This window comes from Pelophylax lessonae (genome assembly GCF_965119305.1).
Source record: "Pelophylax lessonae genome assembly, chromosome: 10".
Lineage (NCBI taxonomy): Eukaryota > Metazoa > Chordata > Amphibia > Anura > Ranidae > Pelophylax > Pelophylax lessonae.
Window position 1 is genome coordinate 43016210 of NC_138777.1, and position 21799 is coordinate 43038008.

Below are 21799 nucleotides of genomic sequence, written 5' to 3' on the forward strand. Positions count from 1 at the left end.
TGTGGTGGTGTATGGAGCCAAAAAGACTAGAATTGTGTCGATGTCCCAATATTTATGGATCTGACTGTATATATATATATATCTATACATACATACATACATACACACACACACCCCTCACATTTTTATTATATCTTTTCATGTGACAACACCGAAGAAATTACACTTTGTTATACAAGCTGTACACTCACTACTTTACATTGTATCAGTGTAAATTTGCTGTCCCCTCAAAATAACTACAAAAACAGCCATTATTGTCTAAACCGCTGGCAACAAAAGCGAGTACACCCCTAAGTGACAATGTCCAAATTGGGCCCATTAAGCCATTTTCCCTCCCTGGTGTCATGTGACTTGTTAGTGTTACAAGGTCTCAGGTGTGAATGGGGAGCAGGTGGGTTAAATTTGGCGTTATCGCTCTCACTCTCCCATACTGGTCACTGGAAGTTCAACATAGCACCTCATGGCAAAGAACTCTCTGAGGATCTGAAAAAAAGAATTATTGCTCTACAGAACAATGACTTAGGCTATAAAAAGATTGCCAAGACTCTGAAACTGAGCTGCAGCATGGTGGCAAAGACCATACAGCGGTTTAACAGGACAGGTTCCACTCAGAAAAGGCCTTGCCATGGTCAACCAAAGAAGTTGAGTGCATGTGCTCCGCGTCATATCCAGAGGTTGTCTTTGGGAAATAGATGTATGCGTGCCGCCAGCGTTGCTGCAGAGGATGAAGGGGTGGGGGGTCAGCCTGTCAGTGCTCAGACCATACGGCGTACACGGACTCAAACTGGTCTGCATGGCTGTCGTTCCAGAATTAAGCCTCTTCTGAAGATGATGCACAAGAAAGCCTCCAAACAGTTTGCTGAAGACAAGCAGACTAAGGAATGGATTACTGGAACCATGTCCTGTGGTCTGATGAGACCAAGACAAACTTATTGATTCAGATGGTGTCAAGCGTGTGTGGCGGCAACCAGATGAGGAGTACAAAGACAAGTGTGTCTTGCCTACAGTTAGGCATGGTGGCGGGAGTGTCATGGTCTGGGGCTGCATGAGTGCTTCTGGCACTGGGGGCTATAGTTCATTGAGGGGACCATGAATGCCATTGCCAACATGTACTGTGACATACTGAAGCAGAGCATGATCCCCCTCCCTTCGGAGACTGGGCCGCAGGGCGGTTTTCCAACATGATAAACGACTCCAAACACACCTCCAAGACGAGCACTGTCTTGCTTAAGAAGCTGAGGATAAAGGTGATGGACTGGCCAAGCATGTCTCAAGACCTAAAACATATTAAGCATCTGTGGGGCATCCTCAAACGGAAGGTGGAGCAGCACAAGGTCTCTAACATCCACCAACTCCGTGATGTCGTCCTGGAGAAGTGGAAAAGGACTCCAGAGGCTCTAGTGAACTTCATGCCCAAGGGGGTTAAGGCACTGCTGGAAAATAATGGTGACCACACAAAATATTGACACTTTGGGCCCAAATTGGACATTTCCACTTAGGGGTGTACTCAATTTTGTTGCCAGCGCTTTAGACATTAATGAATGTGTAGAGTTATTTTGAGGGGACAGCAAATTTACACTGTACAAGCTGTACACTCACTACTTTACATTGTAATAAATATATATATATATATATATATACACACACACACACACATACATACATATATACATTTACACACACACACACACACACACACATACATATACACACATACATTTTTTATTAGGAGATGTATAAGTCAATGACAGACATCTAACCACTTTAGCATTATTATTAACAAACATTACCCGTTTTTGTGCTTGAACAGGTAAGAGAATTATACTCAAATGATAAATTAAACTCATAATACCAGTCTTGCTAGTGTTTAAAATATTGGGTCGCTGGAGGCTTCTATACTTACTTTTCATGCAGTAATTGCTATTCAAAGCTCCCTCCGTTGGTGACCAGTTAAACAAAAACCCAGCTCTTTGGCCACACCATATCTACTCAAGTCAAGAACTGGCGCAAAATGAGATCCTATGCTCTTCAACAGACATCAAATGCCTAGGTTTTACTTTATGTGATCAGCACTGAAGGGAGTCTTCAGTACAATTTCCTCCACAAAGATATACAACAGCCCCTCACCTCACATGTTGGTTTGCCATCCCAGGCTACTAACACAGCTTTACGTAACAAGTATAGGTTTAGCGCTAGACATACACATTTTTTTTTTTCATTCTGTCCACCAGTATTCAACCTTTAACAAATAAAAGTTTTGGATAAATTGACCCTTTAACACTTTAAAATAATGCTTGTAAGCATGGCTCTTTAGCAATAAAAACTGGATTTTTGTCTTACCGTAAAATCGTTTTCTATGATGTTCATTGACAGACACAGCTCCATATCTTCTTTGACCCTTGGGTTATGCTGCTCTCCTTAAGAGTAGGACACTAGGCAGAAAAGAATTGAGTACGCCTATAGTGCAGTCCCAGGGGGTATACTCCCACTTCCTGCTATAGGACTTCAGTTTTGTAACAAGCAGTGTCAGAAGAATACATAGCCCAACTCAACAGATGGGTGGGTGCTGTGTTCATCAAGGATCAGAGAAAAGGATTTTATGGTAAGACAAAAATCTAGTTTTCTCTTTCGTTAATTGATGGACACAGCTGCATATCTTCTGTGACCCTTGGGACGTCCCAAAGCAGTGTCAACATGAGGGGTGGCAAAAACACAGCAATAAACATACTTCCCAAAAGAGCTAAACTTAGCCAACGAGGTAAACCAGGAGCTCACCTACCAGGAAAAAATACACCCTCAAGAGGCAAGAGCCTCTGCAACAGCAGCCTGCAAAATTTTGCAGCCAAACGCAGCATCCGCAGATGCTAGTACATACACCTTGTTAAACTTTGTGAATGTGTGTACAGACGACCAGGTGGCTGCCTTGCAAACCTGGACCACTGACACCTGATGACGAAAGGCCCAGGTGGCACTAAGCGCCCTTGTAGAATGTGCCTTAACAGGGAAAGGAGGAACCTGACCCTTATTGGAGAGGGCCTGCACCCCCATCTGCCTGATCCATTCGGAAATGGTCGCAGCCTGCCCCTTACGAGAACCATCCGTAAAGACAAACAAGAAATCCGATTTGCAAATTGACTCAGTCCCCACCAAGTACACCCTGATGGTCTGAACCACATCCAGGGAATTCAAGGAAATTTATTTTGGATGTTTTGGCTTAAGACATAATGAAGGCAACACAATGTCTTAATTTAGGTGGAACCCCCAAGACAACCTTAGAAAGGAACGACTGACAGGGAGCACCACTTTATCCCTGTGAACCGCCAGGTAAGGTGACCGACAGGATGTGACGATACTCACCATCACTGGAAGTGAAAAACAGATAATTAATGGTTTGGATTGCTTTAAGTGGGACATTTAAGTGGGACATAATATTTGTCAGCAATATCTTCATATAGAAATATGAAGATTTAATCCCACTTTACACTGGAAGACTTGTTGTAGACCATTGCCATGAGGTCTGTGACTCCTCAATAATGTGTGTATTCCATGTCCCTCAATGTCCGACAGGTTTTCCCTATTGTTTGTGTGTTGAGATAATGTTTATTCCATGTACTGGAGTGTAGGAGATGGACAGACTGATACTGGGGTCTCTTCCTATTATCTATCTATTGAGCTGGAATGTGGATTGTGCCTGTTCCATTGTTAAATGTTAATGACCTCACATTGTTGTGTCCAGATGGCTAGATAATTAGTTTAGGTTAATTCTTACATAGTTACATCGTTTGTGAGGTTGAAAAAAGACATCAGTCCATCCAGTTCAACCTATAATTCTGTTCCTGTATACACTTTCATCTGCATACGATACTGTAATCAGGCAGAGGCGAGGGATTGTGTACACTGTGTGGGAGTGACTGAGTGTAAAACTCTGTTTTCATTGGATTGTGAATTTCAGGGCCTGTTCCCCACAAGGTACACCTGGGCGGTAACCTTGTGAGAGAAAACTGTATAAAAGAGCAGCTGTACCATTAAAGTTTGAGGTATACTTCAACCTCAATCGAGAGTCCTGTCTCTCATTGGGGGAATCTGCTACAAGGGATTGCTATGCTCTTCATACTCCCTTGAATAACCACTAAGCTCTTGTAAGAGCTTGTTCCTGTTCCTGCTTCACTCTCTGGGGAAAGAGAGGTACACCCACTGGAACCTGGAGCCTTGTTGTAGGTCCAGGGTGGGAAGGGAAGAGCGAGACCCCAACCAAGCTGAGGCGGTTCGTGGGGTCTGAGGTGGTATGGTGTCTGGTGGAGTGCTTGGAGCCCTCAAAAAGCACTAGGAGCATCCGTCAACGGAGGTACCCAGTCAGGGTGCCGGTTGATCCGTTACACAGGACAACGCAGCCAGCTCTGAGATCCTGCGTACAGAAATAATAGCTACCAAGAAAGCCACCTTTGGTGACAGAGTAAACAGAGGAAGTTCACAAATATTTTCAAAAGGCGATTTTTGAAGAACCGACAGTATCAGATTAACCACTTGCCGTCTGCCCACTGTCAAATGACGGCGGAGCGGTGCGGCTCTCGTTCTGGGACGACATATGACGGCGCCCCAGAACGGCCTCTCTCTCGCGCCCGCGACCTTGGTAAAGAGCCAATGACATGGTTCTTTACCCATGAGATCAGCTGTGTCCAATCACAGTCGAATGAGGAAGTGTTGTTTATCAGCTCTCCTTGCCTCACACCGTCAGAGTGTGTGGCGAGGAGAGCCGATCAGCAGCTCCTCAAAGGGGAGCCTAGGACAGCTAATCAGGGCACTGATCATCAGTGCCCCAATTACTGTAAAGTAAAAAAAAAAAAAAAGGTGCCCATATGTCACCCCAACCAATGACAATCAGTGCCCACAATGCTGCCAGTCAGTGCCTGCTCATCTGTGCTGCCCATCAGTGTCGGTCAGTGCCCATAAGTTCCTGCCCACCAGGGTCTATCTGTGCCACCTGTGCCCATCAGTGCTGCCTTTCAGTGCCACCCATCAGTGCTCATCAGTTCTGCCCATCAGTGCTGCCTATCAGTGCCACCCATCAGTGCGGCATATTAGTACCTCCTCATCAGCGCACATCAGTGCCGCCTCATCAGCGCACATCAGTGCCGCCTCATCAACGCACATCAGCGCCGCCTCATCAACGCACATCAGCGCCGCCTCATCAACGCACATCAGCGCCGCCTCATCAACGCACATCAGCGCCGCCTCATCAACGCACATCAGCGCCGCCTCATCAACGCACATCAGTGCCGCCTCATCAACGCACATCAGTGCCGCCTCATCAACGCACATCAGTGCCGCCTCATCAACGCACATCAGTGCCGCCTCATCAACGCATCAGTGCAGGAGAAAAATTACTTATTTTCAAAATTTACTCACAGAAAATAAGAAAAACTTTTTTCTTCAAAATTTTCTGTCGGTCTTTTTTCTTTTATAAGAAATAAAAAATCCAGCAGTAATAAAATATCACCAAAAGAAAGCTTTATTTGTGTGAAGAAAATGATAAAAATTTCATATGGGTACAGTGTAGCATGACCACTCAATTGTCATTCAAAGTGTGACAGTGCTGAAAGCTGAAAATTGGCCTGGGCAGGAAGGGGGTGAAGGGGCCCTGTACTGAAGTTGTTAAGATCCTATGGAGGCACCTGGGACCTTACCGGAGGAGCCAGATGGCGAACCCCCTGCACAAAGGTGTGAACCAAGGAATTTATGGCCACTGGGTGTTGGAAAAAAATTGCCAAAGCTGAAATCGGACTTTTTTTTGTGCCCAGGGCCAAATGCTGATCTACACCTCTTTGTAGAAACTCCAGCAGATGTGACACCGAAAAGGAACAGGGGGAAACCCCCCAAAACTCACAACAAGTAATCTACGCTTTCCAAACGCGATGATAAACCTTCCTAGAGCTAGATTTCCTAGCTTTTAACAGAGTAGTAATTACTGAATCCGACAACCCTCTGTCCTTCTGTACCTGGCTTTCAATATCCAAGCCGTTAAAGCCAGCGACCGTAATGCAGGATGGAAGATTGGTCCTTGAGACAAAAGATCTTCTCTGAGAGGGAGTCTCCAAGGGGCATCGACTACCAGTCTTACCAGGCCTGCGTACCAACACCATTGAGGCCAGTCTGGGGCCACCAGAATGACTGAAATCCCTTCTGCCTCGATTCTGCTCAGAACTCTCGGCAGAAGCTGTAGCAGAGGAAAGGCATATATTAGAGGATACTGGCGCCAAGGCGCCACCAGAGCGTCTGCCAGAGGATCCAGAGACCGTGCTACAAACCTCGGAATCTTTTGATTAAGGCGAGAGGCTAACAGGTCCACATCGGGGGTCCCCCACCAGAGACACAGTTGTTCAAACACCTGCAGGTGAAGGGACTATTCGCCCGGACTCAGAGCCTGCCAAATGAGGTAGTCTGCCTGGCAATTTTCCACCCCTGGAATGTGCACAGCAGAGAGGGCAACAAAGTGTTCTGCCCACCTTAGAATGCCACTTCTTTGGCCGCTAGGGCACTTTTGGTGCCCCCTTGATGATTGGCATATACCACAGCCGTGGCGTTGTCTGACCGAATCCTTACTGGACACCCCTGCAGACAATCCACCCACTTGGACAGGCAAAGCCTGATCGCCCGAATTTCCAGGATATTGATTGGCAGACTGGACTCCTCCCGAGACCAAACTCCCTGGGCTGATTTTGTGCCCAAGACACCTCCCCCTCCGGACAGGCTGGCGTCCATGGAAACCACCGTCCAGTACAGGGGAAGAAAGGACTTTCCCTGCCGGAGCGCTGGGGGACAGAGCCACCACAGCAAGGATCCCTTCATACTCCGGCACAACAGGACCAAATTGTCCAGGGACCGAGGATTCTTGTCCCATTTGTACAAAATCTCCTTTTGCAGAGGTCTGGTATGAAACTGAGCAAACAGAACCGCCTTGAAGTTGGAGACCATTAAACCCAGAATTTGCATGCAAGTCCTGAGAGATGACCAGCCAAACTGCTGCATTTTCAGCAGTTTTGTTTCTGGAAGAAACACCCGAGCTGAGGCTGAACCCAGAGTCGGGCCCAGGTAGTCCAATTTGTTGGATGGAGTCAGAGCTGATTTTTGAAAATTCAGCGTTGAACCGAACACTTGCAGAGTTCGCAAAGTGATGTCCAAATTGTCCTGAAGGACAGAAAGAGATCGTCCAGGTACTCCAGTAGCGTAATCCCCCTCTGCCGGAGAAAGGCTAACACCAGGGCCAACACTTTTGTGAACACCCGAGGAGCTGAGGCGAGACCAAAGGGTAACACCACAAATAGTGCTCCTCGCCTATAGCAAAGGGAAGAAAATGCTGATGCCCGGCATATATTGGGATATTAAGGTAAGCGCCCTTGATATCGATGAAGGCCAGAAAATCCCCTTGATGAAGGTATGCTACTACCGTGTGAATGGACTCCATTCTGAATTTCTGAACCCGCAAAAGGCGGTTCAGGGCCTTGAAGTCCAAGATTAGACAGACCTTGCCCCCCTGAAAATGTTCCGACTCTGGAACCAGTACAATGATTCCTTGTGAGAGCAAATCCTGAACCACCCCGAGAAGGCCCTATAGCTGATCCGGAGACAGGCGCAGGCTGGAAGGAAAGAACCTTGCCGGAGGCAAGGACTGAAACTCGATCTTTTAACAGGACTGGATAAACTGGACCGCTTGGCTTCAATGAAGGAGGTCCACGGGTCCAGAAAGAAGCAAAAACGTCCCCCCACCCCATGTACAGGTGAGGCCGCCCCTTCAGGCAGCGGGGCCAGTTGAGCCCGCTTTTGATTTACCAACCCAAGGTCTCTTGGAACCTCCCGAGAATGTACAGGAGGATTTAGAACCCTCATCCTGCGACCTCGCGGGACAAAAGGGCCACTTGTGAGCTGAGAAGACAGGACCACGTTTGCGGCGAGGCTCTCTGCTTTTAGTAACCTTCGGAAGCAGGGTGCTCTTTCCTCCCATGAGACCTTTAATGATCTCTTCCATAGAAACTCTGAACAAGTGATCTCCCACAAAGGGGAGGTCAGCATCTTTTTGGAGGTCTGGTCCGCAGACCAGCATTTCAGCCAAATCTGGCGGCGAAGAGTCACCGCTGTCACACACACCCTGCAGGCCAAAGGGGCCACATCCAGAGAGGCATTACAGATATACTGTAACCCCTGTATCAATTGATCTGCCCGCTTTGTCAGCTCAAGGAGAGGCTGACCCTCTTACAAATCCCGGCGCAAAAGCTTTGCCCATTCCGTCAAGGTCTGGGAGACCAAGTTTATGGCAAACACCGGCCTCAAAATTGAACCTGCCACGGTAAAAAGGTAGCGGAGCAAAAATTATGCATTCCTGTCTACAGGGTCTTTAAAAGATGGAGCGTCCTCCACTAGTAGCAGTGTGACTTTATTTAATCTGTAAACCTGAGAATCCACCACGGGTGGGACTGTCAGTTTGTTTAAGAGGGACTCCTCAAAAGGATAACTCCTAGCGAAACGCTTAGGTATCCCAAACATGCATTTTGGGGAACCCCACTGACTAGCGAAAATCTTGTAGAAATAGGCAGGAAAAGGAAACACCTTAGTCACTGTGGATGGTCTGCGGTACCAATTTGCACCGGTACAGCATTAGTTGTGTCCCCTATTTTAAAAGTTTCCCACACTGATGCAATCAGTGCCTCCACCAGCGCCTTTTCTTGCGCAGATGTAGTGGAAGAGGAATCATCCCCCCTGTCAGAGCACTCCAAGTGCATGGACGCAGACCACATTCCGCGGCGGCAAAATCAGCCTCAGAATCTGAGGATGCAGGTGAAGGCAGGGGGGGTGGGGGGTCTTTTTTGAAGAGCCATATCCACTTTGGACAACAGGGACTGGGACCCAGAGAGTCCCGCAGCTTCTGAGAGTGGGTCAGGTGGTGACCCGTGCTCGAGGGACTCCATAGTAACCTGGGGACCGCCAGCAATAGCTGTACAAAAAAAAGCTGTAAAAACGCTCCCCCCCCCAAGGACATTTCTTCCCATAAAAATGGCAAATGGAGCCGCCGCAGTACCCCCTCTAGCCACAGCTCACCTCCCACCCCACACCAAGGGCTGCACAGCCAATCAGAAGAAGGGACTAGGGGGGAAGAGGGAGGGGGGTCGGGGTCAGCACAGGAGAACCCTGCTAGTGAGGAGGGGCTGCCCTTAGGGTAGGAAGGACACATGGGGGGCCTACCAACCCGCGGAGGAGCACCCCAAAATTTCCCAGAGGGGAGGGGGACACTAACTACTCACCACACCTTGGGACCAGCCGGCACCACTAGGGGCAGATCACCTCCCCATCTTGGAATGAGGGTGCTGTGGGCCAGAGGTACACTGTGATTTAGGCCGCGACCAGGTCGTGTGCGTCTTCGCGAGGTGTTTCACTCGCAGGCCAGCCCCCGTCCAGTGGGGCAATGTCATGGCCGACCTAGCGCTCGCTGGCCAGACTAGGGAGACTAAGGATCTAGGATATCCAGTGTGTCACCCAGTCCAGCAGTTGATTGTAGTTCTCACTGGAACAGACTTGATTGTAGAAAGAAAACAACAAAAGGAGAAAAAAGTTCAGTTTAAAAAGGGAAAAATGCTAGGACCAAAGATACCAGCAGGGAGATAGGTCCTTACTCCTGACTAGGCAGAAAAGAAACTGAAGTCATATAGCAGGAAGCGAGAGTATACCCCCGAGACTGTCCTATAGGCGTACTCAATTCTTTACCACCTAGTGTCCTACTCCTAAGGAAAGCAGCATAACCCAAGGGTCAAAGAAGATATGGAGCAGTAATTGAACAAAAGAGAAATGGTAATTTTTACCAGCGATCAGATTAACAGGCCATGCCTGGCTGTGGTACTTAGAAGAAATGTGTGGTCTGGAATGTGGAGTAACACTTGGCTGCCATATTAAGGTGCTGCTCATCAGTCAGATCTGAAGAGACAATTCTGCCGTGCGATAAGATTTGGGGGGGGGGGGGGGGGGGATAGGGCAAAGCTTATGGGAGATCTAGCAATCTATAGGGCTATTTAGCACTCCCTGTAGCTATCACACGGTACCTGGTCTTGGCATTTGGGACATATCCACATGCCCTTAGGAATGGCTTTCAGAGGAGGCTCCAAACAGTCCAGGTGGTATACACGTGAACATGTGTCGCACATCAGTAGCTGTCCGCTCTTTCTGCAGACGCTGCAAAAATCCTCATGGATATCAGCCTATAGGAGTCATAGGAGAGAGGAGGCGAAAAGAGGGGTCAGCCCAAAAATCTGACAACTGCCCTTCTTTACTGTTCTATGAGCTGCAATTAGTATTTACTTATCTAGGGGAGGAGGGGGAAGGGGTTCTTCCAATATAGACAGATAGAAGGGACACAGAAGAGACTAGTGCACTGCAGAGCAAAGCAATGAGCGGAAGAGTATTGGACAGCAAAGTAGTAGAGATAAAAGAGCTAATGGAGGAGTATAAAGCACACTGGCACAAAGAAAGTTTACCACCACCAAGGAAATCAGGGTATTAATCTGAATGCCACAATACGTCTAACCACTATTAGTATCTACAGCAGGAATGTAGTAGAGGTCCTTCAGAAGTTAGATAAAAATGGAGAGTAAAGTTCAGGCAGAAAAGTTCAAGATAGAAAGTTAGTTCTCTAATCCTCATAGAAAATCTGTCAGAGAAACTTTGGGGAGCATTTATTAAAGTTACGCAGGCTGAAAACTAGGTCTTTTCAGTGTCTCGGTACAGAAACAGCAAGTTTTATATTTCTAACTTGACAAAATAATTAGAAAGTGTGCAAATTGCAAATCAGTGTGTGATTTGGGGGGGGGGGGATCCATTGTCTGTTTTCAGCATACGCTAGTTTTATAAAAGCTCCTGTACGCGAGATACAATACAGGAAAAACGCAAATATTTCCCAATGTATAAAGGAAAAAGACAACAGCCATTTCAAAATATAATCATTACTGATATACTTAATTCATTTTAGCTCAACTGTTGGCCATGATGAGGCCCTGTCACTAACAGATTTCCAACCCAGCTGCTAATTTCCTGCCCACTGTACTAGGTTTAACCAGTCAACAGGCCTGATTTGAACATTTCCATTCTGTCTGGTGGCTGACTGAGACCACAGATTACAAAACGAAACAGATAACTAAATGTCTAACCGAGTTCTTTCCAAGTAGATCAAAAAAAAAATCCAAAATCCACTTCAGTTGAGCTGCGTAGATCTGCCAGGACACATAGAAAACAATAGTTTTCTATGTGCTCACTTCCCACCACAACGCTGTCTTGAGGTGGGTTGCACTGCATAAGAATGCAAACATTATCTCAGTGCCTGGCTCTGCTTAGGTGCATAGAACTAAGTGAAATTTCATTTTGTGGCATTTCGCAGTAAAAAAATAAATAAATAAAAAACTGTGCATTTGACATTGCAAGGTACCACTACACAATGAACACCAGCCTGCACGCCCAAGCAAACCGCTAGTGCAGGCTGGTGTGTACAAGCCCTAAAACTGAGCAACAGGCAGAAGGTAAAAGAAAGGGGGGTGTTTACACTACTTTATCCTTCCACAGTCTATAACTCATCCACCACCTGACTGTGCAGTACAGTGGTGTAATTCCCAGGACTGGATGAGCAGAAATACTAATTCTTTGGCAGGTAAAAGAGCTCTTTTATGGGTGATTTATTTGTGTATTTACTGGAAATTCAGCTTCAGGCTGGGTTCACACTGGTGTGATGCAGAAACCACAGCGATTTCTGTGCGGGATCAGAATCTAAGGCAGTTCACACTGCGCTCTGCGAACCGCTGCGGGGTGTCATTATAGAGTTTATGACACCCACCAAATCGGTTTGCAGGACTCAACACAAGGTCTAAACACCCATATGATCAGATTCCAGTGCGGGTTCTGCACCCTTTTGATGCAAATGCAATACGATTTCAGTCATACATACCATATGGCTAAATTTGCACCGCACAGGCAGCATATGTGATGTGCACAGGCATGCGGTGCGAATCAAATGCAATGTCTGCAGTCGCATTAGTGTGAGCCCAGCCTGAAATAGACGCTTGATGCTCCTGTTACAAAAAGAGGTTGTAGGTATTCTGAAACTGCTGGTATATACAGTTAGCAATAATTAACCACACCCAAAATCCTATATATTCTTGGTTTGAAATATATTTTCTTGGTTTGAAATAAATACAGAACAAATCAGACATACAAGTGCATTTAAAAAGGTAAAGAATTTAGAACCTGCCATCGCTAAACTGCTTTAAAAATCTTATTACTGGGGTCATCCCAATTCTTGCTGCGCAGGGTGGGAGTACCAACTTCACTAGCTTGAGCCACCAAGCCAATGGGACGAGGCAGACACTTGTCCTAATTTGACAGGTGTGCAGGTGAGCTGTCCCAAATGCATACAGTGCGAGTTTGGGGCTGCACACCTGCACACGCCAAACTGGGATAAGCAGCTGGAAAAAAAAAAAAAAGAAGTGAACTACTTAAAGGAAAGTCATCCTGAGATCCCAGGACATGTGGGACAAAGAAGGTTCAGGATAATACAGAGAGAAAGAGACCACTAAATAGGACAGCCACTGAACAAACTCAAGAGAACCTCCACAGAATAACAACTACTAAAAACAGCCAGCGATGCCAAGATAATCAATCTTGAAAAGGACTGCAGAGGTCAGTGATTAGAGGTTAGTAAACAGAGGAAACAAGAATTAAAAAGCAAGCAATAGACATTCTTGTAGAGCATTAGTCCACCTAAAAGTGATATTTCAGGGTTTAGATGTACTTTGGTCAGCCATGTCAATCATGAGATCCCACTGCAAGTTTCTGGCTTTCTTTCTAGACACCTTGGAACAGAGAGGGAACATTTACATTCTTGCAATGTGTTAAATTGTGTTCTATGCTCCATTAAGGTAGCCAATGGAGAATAATGGGCTGCCAATATAGCAAAAAAAATTGCATATGTCACATAACTGTGTACTGCAACACACTGTATTGTGTTGCCTTCGTGTGTTTATTAATATTTAGTGGAATTAAGGAAGTATAGCTACATACACAAGAGGACATGATCTCCAATTAATATTTTTTACATCCTTCCCTTCCAAAATCCACACAGCAGATCAACTGCCCCACATCAGAAGTTGTGAACACAGCCTTTATGTTGTGGCCCACGTGTCAGTGTACCACTTTCTGGGACCGCCAAGTCAAACACTGAATACCCACATTACACTGTGTAATCACATCTACAATATGACAAACCAAGTTAGGGGAGGGAAAAATCTCCAGGAAATGCACAAAAGAACCCTTACAGTGGTGCCCCCTTGCAAGAGCTTATTGCTCATTAGGTCTAGGTATAAAGGAATAAGCTGCAATATTCACTCTAATTTTCACTCCCCCGTATTCTGATGCTCTGGGCAGACCCTCACCATCCTCCCCTACAATGCAGGATTATTGGTACTGCATTGTACTTGACGAAATTAGTGTGTGACTGCCTTTGTGGAGGCTGAGTACACATGGGCTGAAAATGGTTGGTTCAGCAGGAACCAGCAGACTTTTGGCCTGTGACTTTTGGCTCCCAAACTGGCTTCTGTCAAACAAGCATGCTGGAAAACCAGCATCTGATCAGCTGATCAGGGTGTCAGGGGAGTGATCGCCATACAAACATTACTAGTGTTAGTTTGGCGAACTGTATGGTTTTTTTTTTGTTTTTTGTTTTTTCAACCCGCTGAACATGTGTGTGTATCCTGCATTATCCTTCCCCTAGATTTAATGAGCATTTACCCTCGTAGTAAAGGCTTTTATTTCTGAAGTTTTGAAAGATTTATCAATAAAACTAGATTTAAGAGAAAAAAAAAGACAACAGGCTGTTTACAGTGAAGAAGGAAAGGTAATTTACTATTCACATGACAGGTATAGGCCATGAAAGAGAGGTTACTTCACAGGAAAAGAACACTGTACAATTTAAATGAGGTAGAAGCCAGAGCAGAGAGCAGTTTAGGAAGATAAAAGTAACATAGAATAAAGCAGCACCTAAAGAAGTAGACTGTGTCATTCTGCAGGTAACAGTTTAGTGAAGGTTTCTGAAATCTAAGCACTGGTAAAACTAGGGATTCATTTTAGAAAGATCCTAAATAACTAGAGAAGACATTTTCTCTATTTTTTGGGGAAACACTATTTTAAATGTAAAGAATGAAACCTAATCTGCAAAGTCCCCAAGAATACCTCACACAATTCTAAATGAAAGCACAGTCATGTATCCATTAACATAAATTTACCTGTAAATAGCATTTGCACTTTTATATCATATCACACACTCTACATAAGCAGCATTAATAGGTATAACAGGCTGTTCAGGAAGCATGCATGGCCAGGGTTGATTACAGGAGATCCCCCAAATCCACTCTGCCTGTACACATGCTGCTGCTGGCTTTACGAGGACAACGGGTCTTTCAGCTCGCCACACATTAGGACCCTTCTGGATTTACAGTCCCTTTTGTATTTGTTACTTACGTCCGTGGAACTAGGATTAGGCAAGGACACAGGCAGGATGCTTGCAGGGAAACTACATGTGATCTGGGTCTTTTCGCTTTCAGGGGAATCAGGATGACTGGATGGAGGGGAGGTGGGTGGCAGGGCGCTCAAACCCAGGGCCGTGTTGTATTTGGGAGGACGACCTATATGTTAATAAACACAAACAAAACACAACAAAAAAAGAAACAAAAATGGGGGGATTTACATACCTTTGGCCAGTGTTCCTCATTGGCTAGCATGGAAAAGGAAATGATGCAGTAGATGAGGAAAACCAATATAATATCACAGAAGTGAAGAGGATAGTTATCACGACAGTTAAAAGGAAAATCGGTAGACTGGCAGTGAGCAGGAGAAAAAGCAGCAGTAGTCAATCACACAGAGAACATGCAAGTAACAGAATATTAAGTAACATCAAACACTGGATTGAGCATCCAAAAAGGCACACACTTGCAACAGGTGACACATTACAGATATGTTACTGGATGTTTTTGCTATTAAAGATGACCTGGACTCAAAACGTGAAAACGTTAATTGTGCCTAAGCTGTTTCCCTAAAAATGTTCCTTTTGCCTGGGATTTCTCCAGAGAAAAAAACGTGCATTTCCTGGTATGTAAGGGTGTCCAAGCATTCCTGTGCCTCCAGCCTCATAGCTATACTGTATATTCTAAAGCAATGCTACCTCTGACTGCTAGTGCCAGGAGATTTGGTGATAGTACAGTTCTGCTCACTCAAAGATGGCCACCCCCACACAGACATGGATCAGAACAAGGCAAGAGACCACAGGCAATAATAAAAGGACTGGTGGAAGTAAAAGAGCAAGAGGATGGTCAGTCACACATAAAAGAGAATGAATGATTGAATAATAGTTCACAGCAAGGTAAATGATGAAAAGGTGTTGTATAAATAAAGAAAATAAACCTCCCGATATTCAGTAGTAGCAGTAGTTAGTCACACTGAATCTGCCCTATACTGCTGAAGACCTTTCAATACAAATCCAAGCAAGTCTAAATTCTAATGAGCATCAGGAACATACCCCAGAATTTACAACCACACCAGTACAGGACACCTATAAGCACTAAGGAGGCTTCTTGGATGAACAGCAAAACACCTTAAAGCTGAACTCCGGGCATTTTTTTCTTTATCCCATGCAGTGGTGCTGTGCCCACACTGCACAGGTTAACCGCTCCTTTTTGTCTAGGGCAGGCATCACTAAATGGCGGACCGCGGTCCGGGTCAGGACCCAGTTATTGTCTCATCCGGACCCAAGCAGTCCCACCCTTTAGAGTCCTTCTGCCCACAGCCATCACCACGGGCATTCTGACAGAGCTAACAGCTGGAGGCAGGACAGCTATGGACGGGGCGGGGGCTACCCAAGTTAACAAGCAGGTGATTGGTTGTGAGGATACAGGGCGATCATTGCACAAACATGCGATTCGGACCTCTGCTGGAAGAATATTTTACTGATTGGACCTTTGTGAATTTTAATTCAATACCCCTGGTCTAGGGGATTGGAGAACGGAGATATACTTACCTAATCCTCCTCGCACAAGACTAGTCCCTGTGACTCAAGAACCCCCTCAAGAGTCTAGTGCATTGGACAGTTCCTGACGTCATCATGCCAATAAACCTGCTCAGGACGTGAAGAGAGTCCACCACTTCATCGCGGGGGAATGCCTTTTGCCACTGGAGCAGAGAATCGAGCGAGTACAGCTTTCTTGTTTCTCCTTGATGAAACGAGCAGTTAACCAATGCAAAGCAGGGCACAGCCCCAATGCATGGGGGGGGGGGGGGGATTTCCTGGAGTTCAGCTTTAAACATTTTAGAACAAGGCCAGGTGAACAGGAGTAACTACTACTACACATATCATGACCTGGATAAAAGAGAAGCTTTACAGACACCCATTATGCAGCACTTTGTGATTCATGCAACAGAGGTTTACTTGCTAGAACTTGGTTTAGAGTACGTGATGATGTGGCACGTTTGTCTGCTGGTAACACTGCATACTGCCTCCTGCAAGTACCAGGGTGGTTAACTAGTGGAGAAGCAGGGTGTTGACTTTGTGATCTCCGCCTTGTCCAATTGGCGAATGCTTTCATTATTTGAGAAAATGCAGTGCTCTCTGAATGGCACCTATGCAGAGTGATCAATCCCCTGTATTCACTAAGCAGCACAGCAGCTACTCAGTGCAGGACCTAAAAGCTAGAGGCGAGCGCTGTATTAGCGGTGCTTGCTACAGTGATTTCCAGCTTGTAAAAGGGATTGTCCACTGGCACATACATACTTACATTGGTCAAAGCTGGACTAATGTAGCTTCAAAAAAATATCCATACCAAAACTTCAGCTTTAAGTTGCAAGCTTTCACCAACCTATCTGTTTCTTCAGGCACTCTACAATTGTGAAAACCCTACATATATAGCGATTTTCATGATTGAAGCCTAACTCTAGGATTTATTGAACTTTAAAATAGTCGGGGGGGGGGGGGGTATTTGAAATACAACCAGTAGTGAACACCCAAGAAAATCTAACTTTTCTGATGGACTCCTCCCCAAGATGGATTGATCAGTGGTATTCGGGTGGAGTTCAGAGAACATCCAGATACAATCTGAATCATTTTCAAATGTGATCATGACAAGCTGATGATAATTTTAGGTCTGTTGGCATCTTTACACAGGTAGTTTAGAGTAAGTTAAAGAACTGGGCAAAACAGAAAAATCCTTTGTACATGGGCGTCCAGGTGGAGTTATTTAATCAAACTTTACTCTGGTGGATATAATTATGACACAGAAAAATGTGTGTGGTACCTGTAAAAATTAAATCTCTATTCTTGGCTGTTCAAGCACATAAATGGATTCCCCGCAGTTTTCAAAAATTAGTTTAGTTTACTAAAGGAAAATCAGACTATCGCATGATCACTTGCGTAAAGATTGCAATGGGTAATCTAGAAGGCCTAAAAATTCAGAGTGGGGTGCTGACATTCAGCTAAGAATAAGTAAAGATACACAGGACTAATGGAAAACAGCAGGTGCGCTGTCTCTCCAGAAAGGAAAAAATGGACACAAAGATTCTGCAATCTGCAGAGACTGAGATAGAGAACCATTTTATGCAACACTCACTGGCAGCAAGTCCTGAAAAGCAAATATGGACAATAAAACACTTAAGAGAAGCACCTGCTGTTTTGTTCCCGTGAGTGAGCTCACCTACTCACAGAGAAAACTGCCCTCCCTAAATGCTGCTGCCAAAGTAAAACTGCAGAACAATGACATGGCCACAGCACCTTCAAAACGCAGAGTGCACCTGCCATTGTATCAGGGAAAGCAGGATATTTAGGATGACGGTAGGATAAAATTATATATATATATATATATATATATATTTTTTTTTTTATAAATGGCATTTATGTCATGGTTACATACTTTGCTAGAATTTCCAATCCATATCCACTTTTAGGCACAAACTCCAAAGGATAAACATGTGCACTCAAATCACTTCTTTTTGTAAATATTTTATTATATCTTTTCATGTGACAACACTGAAGAAATGACACTTTGCTACAATGTAAAGTAGTGAGTGTACAGCTTGTATAACAGTGTAAATTTCTGTCCCCTCAAAATAACTCAAACAGTCATTAATGTCTAAACCGCTAACAAAAGTGAGTACACACCTAAGAAAAAATGTCAGAATTGGGCCAAAGTGTCAATATTTTGTGTGGCCACCATTATTTTCCAGCACTGCCTTAACCCTCTTGGGCATGGAGTTCACCAGAGCTTTACAGCTTGCAACTGGAGGCCTCTTCCACTCCTCCATGATGACATCACGGAGCTGGTGGATGTTAGAGACCTTGACCAGTCTATCGCCTTTACCCTCAGCTTCTTTAGCAAGACAGTAGGAGGTGTGTTTGGGGTCGTTTTTATGTTTGAAAACCGCCCTGCGGTCCAGTCTCTGAAGGGAGGGGATCATGCTCTGCTTCAGTATGTCACAGTACATGTTGGCATTCATGGTCCCCTCAATGAACTGTAGCTCCCCAGTGCCAGCAGCACTCATGCAGCCCCAGACAATGACACTCCCATCACAATGCTTGATTGTAGGCAAGACACACTTGTCTTTGTACTCCTCACCTGGTTGCCGCCACACATGCTTGACACCATCTGAACAAAAATAGTTTATCTTGGTCTTATCAGACTACAGGACATGGTTCCAGTAATCTATGTTCTTAGTATGCTTGTGTTCAGCAAACTGTTTGCGGGCTTTCTTGTGCATCATCTTTAGAAGAGGCTTCCTTCGGGGACGACACAAATGCAGACCAATTTGATGCAGTGTGCAGCGTATGGTCTGAGCACTGACAGGCTGACCCCCCACCCCTTCAACCTCTGCAGAAATTCTGGTAGCACTCATACGTCCTAGGCCATCTTTATGTAGAGCAACAATTCTTTTTTCAGATCATCAGTGCCATGTTGAACTTCCAGTGACCAGTATGAGAGAACACCAAATTTAACACACCTGCTCCCCATTCACACCTGAGGCCTTGTAACACTAACGAGTCACATGACACCGGGGAGGGAAAATGGCTAATTGGGCCCAATTTTTACATTTTCACTTAGGGGTGTACTCACTTTTGTTGCCAGCGGTTTAGACATTAATGGCTGTGTGAGTTATTTTGAGGGGACAGCAAATTTACACTGTTATACAAGCTGTACACTCACTACTTTACATTGTAGCAAAGTGTCATTTGAAAAGATAATAAAATATTTACAAAAATATACTGGGTGTACTCACTTTTGTGAGATACTGTATATAACATATTACATACATACACAGTAAAACCTTGGATTGCGAGTAACTTGGTCTACGAATTTTACAAGGAGTAAAACATTTTAATACATTTTAACTTGATAAACGAGTGATGTCTTACAAAACGAGTAGCGTCACACCACAACTGAGTATAAGGCTTGGTTCACACTGCCGAGACTTGGGATCCGACTTGTGAGACTCCAAGTTGCGTGACATGTGAAATCTCATTTTAGTCAATGGGAGCTCTTAATTAGCTCTACTGAAGGTCGCATTGACTTCAGAAAAGGTTCCTGTACTACTTCAAGGAGACTTCTATTCGACTTGTGCCCATAGACTTTAATGGAAGTTGCCTCGAAGTCGGATCCTTATCTTAATTGATGTAAATTGAAGTTGCTTCGAAGTTGCCTGGCAAAGTCGTGTCGACTTTCAGATCTGTGGGGTGTGAACCGCCTCTCTTCTCTTTTATACTCTGTAGCTCCTGATGTGTAGGTTAATTGGTTTTATTTTTACAGTACATTTTATACTGTATTTTGTATTGCTGTAATCCTTTTTATATGAATAAATGATTGTGGAACGAATCATCTGTGTTTCCATTCTTTCTTACGGGTAAATTTGCTTTGGATTACAAGCACGTTTCTGCAAGGAATTATGCTCACAATCCAAGGTTTTACTATTTATTAACTTTATTAACATGAGGTGTAGTGTGATGTACTAAGGTGGGCAGTCTCCGAGAATGCCTGTGTACTCAGCAGTGGTAATTCACTGCTGTTTAAAAAAAAAAAAAAAACCACAGACCTCAGTGTTTCACTGATTTTCTGGAATTGTAATCTCTCTATGTCTCACGAGATTATAGAACCAGGCCATGTTCTCCATAGTTCAAAGCTTTGTAGATCGCTTCACTCCTCAAAAGGAAAAACGATCTACACCGCTTCATCAACAGGCACTCAGAGGAGGGAGATGTCCTCTGAGAATGCCGGAGAACTCAGCAGTAGTTATTTTCTGCTGCTTGATAAACAGACACCTAAGAGATTGCAATTCTTTTTCAGAAACTTCACCCTCTAGTGGTCAGAAATAGAGTTACTCTAACATAACATTTCTCGCCACTGAGAATATTTACAAAAATTAAAGTGCATTAATGCCCACAACTTTTTTTCGTTCATTTTGAATAAAATAGGGAGAGGCTACATCCCCTATCAGATTTACTTCTATCTTCACGTTTAGTTCTGGGAAAACCTTTTACTAGACTGCATGCAAAGGGAAATCTGCAATAGATAAACAGACCATAAAAAGCTGAGAGCATTCCCCTACTTATAGCTGAACTAAAGTTCTGCAGTGTTTCTCTGTGAGCAGGCAGTTTTTTTATTGCAGAACAGACATGAAATATCTCTTCTGCAATAAAATACACTTACCTGGCTGTCTACTGGCATGTAAGCGAAGCTGCACACAGCCAGCCTGATTCGTGTGTGCTGGAATTACGGCCTCTTGCTCATGCACAGGAATGAAGTCATCCCGTGCCAGCCAACAAAGATGGGAAGGCGCTAGAATACAGAATATGGAAACCTCCTATAAAATGGTCCTTCTCTGGTTCTTCCCCCTTCCATCTCTTAGCAATTGACATTCTAGTTTTTTCCTTTTTGTTTGTTTTTTTAACCACTTTACCACTAGAGGATTTTGCTGTCTTACGTCTGGGCCACTTTTTGCGATTCGGCACTGTGCGACTAACTGACAATTGCGCAACCCCGCCGTACCCAAATGAAATTTACGTCCTTTTTTTCCCACAAACAGAGCTTTCTTTTGGTGGTATTTGATTACCTGTGCAATTTTTACTTTTTGCGCTATAAACAAAAAAAGAGCGTAAATTTTGAAAAAATAACAATATTTTTCACATTTTTTTATATGAAATTCCCCCCCCCAAAATTTAAAAATCAAAGTTTTTTTTAATTTTTGGCCAATTTGTTTTCTGCTACCTAGGTTTGGTAAAAAAAAAAAAAATCACAATAAGCGTATTTTGATTGGTTTGCGCAAAAGTTATTGCGTTTACTAACTAAGGGAAAGATTTTTTTTTAACGAGTAATGGCGGCGATCTGCGATTTTTTTTGCGGGACTGCGACATTGCGGCGGACAGATCGGACCCTTGACTGACATTTTTGACACTTTTGGGGGTACCAGTGACATTACTACAGTAATCAGTGCTATATATATGCACTGTTACTGTAAAAATGACACTGGCAGGGAAGGGTTAATTTTATTGGAGAGGGAGGGGTTAATGTATGCCTGGTGCTTACTAACGTGTGTGGGGGGAGGTGACTGAGTGACACAAGGACAGATCGCATGTTCAGCTATGCTGAACCCTGCAATCTGACCCTGCCTGTCACTTAGAAGATCTCCACACTCGATTCCCCGACGATCGGGGAAGAGCAGCGGCGATCGCCGCTGCTCCTCCCCTGGC

At 44.6% G+C, this 21799-nt stretch overlaps 1 protein-coding gene across 2 annotated transcripts in view; it reads right to left on the reverse strand.

The window, feature by feature from the left end:
- Positions 1 to 21799, reverse strand: part of PHF21A (PHD finger protein 21A) — a 156716-nt gene that overhangs the window by 26443 nt on the left and 108474 nt on the right. For both annotated transcript variants that reach the window (XM_082270006.1, XM_082270005.1), the window contains 2 exons: positions 14542 to 14705; positions 10086 to 10241 (listed from right to left, as the gene is read on the reverse strand). In XM_082270006.1, the coding sequence (XP_082126132.1) occupies positions 10086 to 10241; positions 14542 to 14705 (320 nt within the window). The remainder of the gene's footprint in view (positions 1 to 10085; positions 10242 to 14541; positions 14706 to 21799) is intronic.